A 5,000-nucleotide genomic window follows, 5' to 3' on the forward strand; every position below is an offset into this window, starting at 1 on the left:
GTCCTCGTCAGGTGTGACAAGGAGTTTTGTTTTCTTGCGTGGCGTGCAAGATGGTCACAAGAAGAACTAACAGATCCCAGTAACCAATAAGGGTTAATAAACAAGTTTAGGTATCTATGAGATTAATGGAGTTTAGGGTTAACTGCGCGGAGTATAGAGTGGTTAACTGTACATATGACTCGTAAATTCTTGCGTAAAAAAATAATTTACTATTGCAAGTAGAACACACGTGTCTATTCGTGTATGTCACATCACAGCCATATGGCGAACTAATCACAGAGAACTTTTAGAGTTTTATTTCTGACCTCTGATGAAGCCCTGGTAAGGACGAAACGTCAGAAATAAAACTCCATATGACGTATCTATAAAAAGTTTAATTGGCGAATCTATCTCCATCTGTTTAATCCCTCGCGACTTGGCAGCTGGTACACACGAACCTGTGGCCCCAAATGCACCGCTGGATCCAGCTGAAACCCATCTGGCAGCGCGGATGGGGCGGATAGAGAGCGATACAAAATGAGGATAACGCGGACACCCAAAAGTACTCACAGGTCGGTCGTGTGGGGAGGAAGTTGATCTGGTAGGCGAGTCAAGCCTCCCGCAGTGCAGTCAACGGTGGTTCCTCGGCAAGTGCAACCCCGGGGACAGTCTTCCGCTGTCACACACTCGCCAGCGTATAGGGACACAGTCTCGTCGGTACCTGTAGGCGACGCAGAAGAAGGTTAAAGGAGGTTAAGTTGCGGTTCTCGACCTATGAGCATGTAAGGTCGGCAGACGACTGAGCCCGAAAATATCATTAGGAAACACGAAGTTAATGAAAAAATAATATAACAAAAATAACAGATAAAAAATGAGATTATATAAAACAAAATAAAACAAAACAAATTAATAACATCGAATATAATTAAAATAAAATATGTTTTCGACCTTTGAGCATGTAAGGTCTACAGAAGACTGAGCCCAGAAATATCATTAGGAAACACCAATTTAATAATAATAAAAAAAATAATATAATAAAAATAACAGATATAAAATGAGATTATATAAAACAAGATAAAACAAAACAAATTAACAGCATCAAACATAATTAAAACAAAATACAATCAAAGGATACAAGATAAAATGGAATGAGGTCAAATACAACAGAATTAGATAAACTACAATGACAGATTAAGATGAAATGAATAGAATTAAATAAAACGAAATGAATTAATTTCCTAGCTTCCAATGATTGGAACGGAAGTGGGGGGAAATGTGTAGTTTGTCAGGTAGAAATACATCAAAACTGATTTTAAAACTGCACAGCTGTTTTGCAGCTGAGTATTTATAGTTGGCAGTGAAGTCTAAACACATTGACAGCTTATTGGCGGGGATGGGGGTTACTGATGGACAGCAGAGATGTAACTATCAAAGATTGCATGTAAATACATAAAATACATTCATGAATTTATGTATGTACATGCTCGCTCACACACGTACGCGCGCACACACACGTACGAGCGCTAGCACACACACACGGGCGTGCGTGCGTACACACACATGTACGCGCGCGCGCACACACGCACAGGCGGGCACGCGCGCGCGTACACACACACACACACATGTATGCATATATATATATATATATATATATATATATATGTGTGTGTGTGTGTGTGCGCACTTGGGTGTGTGTATGTGTGTGTGTGTGTGTGTACTGGGAACACATAAGTTTACGCACACTGCTGCAAAAACTAAGTACACGATTTGGATACAGGGCTCAGACGAAAATAGATCGATTGAAATCATTTTCATATTAAAGAAGACCATTTAGTTGAAAGAATTACCTAAAAAAAACAAGTTCGTGAGGGTGTTGAAAACATAATATTCAAGACGATAAAAAAGCACAATTAGAAAAAAAATACATGAAAAAAATGGTTACGTTATTCACAACAGAAACACTTAAAGAATAAATCAAGTTAAAGAATAAGAGAACAAATATGAAAAAAACAAAAACACAAAACTGTTTTGGTGATCCGAGAAGAAAACGGAAAAAAGAGGTTCGCAAAGAAAACGAAGGACTCCATAAACACGACGGCAAAAAGATATAAAATTGCAGGTAACCAAATTTTCTTCACTGTTCGCACGCATACACAGATGCAGGTACGTGCACACGCACATACACACACACACACACAAACGCACACACGGATACAAACACACACATACCTTGCATACAAAAACGGACACACGTATGCACAATAATACCGTTATATGAAGAGGAAAGGTGAATACAAAAAATCCAAGCCAGTTCTGATTTTTATTCTCTCTCTCTCTCTCTCTCTCTCTCTCTCTCTGTATATATATATATATATATATATATATATATATATATGTACACGTACATACACATATATATGTATATATATGTGTACACACACACACACACACACACATATATATATATATATATATACATATATATATTATGTATATATAATATATTATATATATATACACAAATATACATATGTGTATATATGCAAGAATGAGAGAGTGACAGAGCGAAAGGGCAAGAGAATAAGGAGGAGAAGAGAAATGAAGATTAAGGTCGTCGAGTCGGAAAGTAGCACGAAGGAGATCGAGACAAAAAAAAGAGAGAGAGAGAAGCAGAAGAAAAATAAACTCACACTTGAGCCTCTCGTCCTTGAGGGCGGTGAGCCTCCGCCTCTGGAGGCGTCTCGGGTTTGCGCATCGAGCTCCCGAAGTCTCGATCGGATGGACTTCGAGGTAGTCGGAGAGCCACTGGAGACTGCAGTCGCAGACGAAGGGGTTTCTGCCCAGGTGCCTGCGGAAGAAAGAAAAGATGAAGTCTTCTTCGGGAAGGTTCTTGAAACTGAATTAAATCACTCGGCGTCAGCCAGAATAAAACAAACAAGGCATACAAGTTCGTGGATTCTATCGAAGTTCCTTGAGCTGATGACGCTATTCACATATTTTATTCTGGCTGTCCCTTGGCAATTTTATCTACTGAGGGACGTTTGGGAAAATAAATAGGAGTCCCAATTTCTCCTAAATTTGTCTTTTAGCAAATCAAATCGTCCTACTAGCCAGAAAAAATCATTAAAGCCTCACTCAAACAAGTACACTAACTCTCCCATTCTAGAAATCGCAAGATAAGAATTGAATTACTTGTCGCTGGGTAAATCGAAATATTATAAAAACTAACTCCTATCTAAAAGATTTTGCAAATGTGTTGGTCCATGCGGTCCAGAAATCATCGCTCATTCCATAAAATGTCGTTCAACAATGGCGAATGAGAAACGTATACACTAAGTTCCTGATTCTCAATTGATGAAGACGCCGTGTAAGTATCCAGTCATGGTGTCTCGTTGTCTTCCTCTACCTCCTCCTCCTCTTCCTCCTCCTCCCCCTAATCCTAATCCTCCTACAACACTACCTCATTTTACACCTCATCCTCCTCATTCTCTTCCTCCTCCTCCTCCTCTTTCTTTTCCCGTCCGTCCTTAATCTAGTCCACCGTTACTTGATCCTCTTCCTCCTCCTCCTCTTCCTTTTACTACCCGCCCTACTTCACTACCTCTCCTTCCACAACTTCTCATCTCTCCTTCTAAATCAAGAGGTAAATGAAACATCAAATAATATATAAAAACAAAACAAAACAAGAAATAAACGAATACATTCGTGACGGCATGGAGTCGATGGCGGCCTCAATGTTTCCAAATTTAAAGAAAACGGGAAAGTAAAAAAAGGACAGTTCCAGGAACGTGACACATAATTCAGAAAATAATCCGGATTAACTGGAAGGTGCCGAGCGCTGTCGTCTTCGACAGAAAAAGCGAAATCCGACGCATTATGACGTAATCAAGGGTCAGAGCGAAATTAAAAACGAAAAACAAAATGTCATTCGAGCGTAATAACATGGCGAGAATGTGTATCAGTGAGAGTATTAGCTCCGGAGGAACACGATTCTTTTTCGGTAGGAAAAACACATACCACGCAAACACGCAGGTACACACACACACATCCACACAGACGTGTACACGCACATAAACGCGCACACACACACACACACACACATACACACGCACGACTCCCGGCTACCACAACGAAGGTCCGGGTTCGAATCCCGCCCAGGGTTGAAATAGTTTCAGTATCACTGCGCTGCGAGTCGTTAATCCAACTCTCGTGGGCGGGGAGCTGGGGCTGTGTGTGCGTGTAAGGTCACAGCATTACTCACAGATCGGTCATATATGAGCTCTGAGCTCTCTTCCGGAAGGGTAAAAGCTGTCGATCACGAGTTCGACACGTGATCCAAGACAATGGTGAATCACACACATATATGGATAGAGAGAGAGTATGTGTGTATGCGTGTGTGTGGGTTTGTAGGTATGTATGTACACGTGTCTGCGCATGAATATGCGTACACACACATGTGCGTAATTAGGTGTCTGTATTTTTCAACCTATGCATGAATCTGCTGATCATGCAAGCCAATCACACCGCGTTGCAGCCGTTTGCATTTGCAAAAAACCTATCAACGCATTAACGCGTACACGTGCATTAACAGAGACGAGACTGTTTTGTATTCCAAACCACACACTAATACATTCTATGTAGAGATAGGTCCCTTCCTGCTGACGCCAGACTGTTCTATTCAGCTTAGGACAAAGGTCCTTAACCTTTTTCAGTGCCCTTAGTACCCCTTGCTATCTCAAGAAAAATTCCTCGTACCTCCATTCAATACAAATACAATGCAAACATACGAAAAGGATTTGGGATAGAAACCTCGCTTTGCTTTCTTATGGTAAGTATACAGTATCATTGCCACTGGGTATCATGTCTCGTACCCCCCCAGGGTTAAGGTTTAGTACCTCCCTGGGGGTACAGGCACCCCCCTGGGGGTACAGGCACCCCCTGAGGGTACAGGTACCCCCTGAGGGTACAGGTACCCCCTGGGGTTACAGGTACCCCCTGGGGGCACAGGTATCCCTTGTGGG

General features: G+C 41.4%; 1 protein-coding gene and 1 long non-coding RNA gene across 4 annotated transcripts in view; one reads left to right on the plus strand and one right to left on the minus strand.

The window, feature by feature from the left end:
• The window catches only part of LOC143035954 (uncharacterized), a 113,577-nt gene that overhangs the window by 51,955 nt on the left and 56,622 nt on the right, over window positions 1-5,000 (plus strand). The gene's annotated exons all lie outside the window — the stretch shown is intronic.
• The window catches only part of sli (slit guidance ligand), a 1,907,921-nt gene that overhangs the window by 30,515 nt on the left and 1,872,406 nt on the right, over window positions 1-5,000 (minus strand). For all 3 annotated transcript variants that reach the window (XM_076203204.1, XM_076203205.1, XM_076203206.1), the window contains 2 exons: window positions 2,670-2,827; window positions 550-700 (listed from right to left, as the gene is read on the minus strand). In XM_076203204.1, the coding sequence (XP_076059319.1) occupies window positions 550-700; window positions 2,670-2,827 (309 nt within the window). The remainder of the gene's footprint in view (window positions 1-549; window positions 701-2,669; window positions 2,828-5,000) is intronic.

The sequence above is a fragment of the Oratosquilla oratoria genome, chromosome 19 (assembly GCF_046742065.1).
Source record: "Oratosquilla oratoria isolate Oo_2021 chromosome 19, ASM4674206v1, whole genome shotgun sequence".
Classification (NCBI taxonomy): domain Eukaryota; kingdom Metazoa; phylum Arthropoda; class Malacostraca; order Stomatopoda; family Squillidae; genus Oratosquilla; species Oratosquilla oratoria.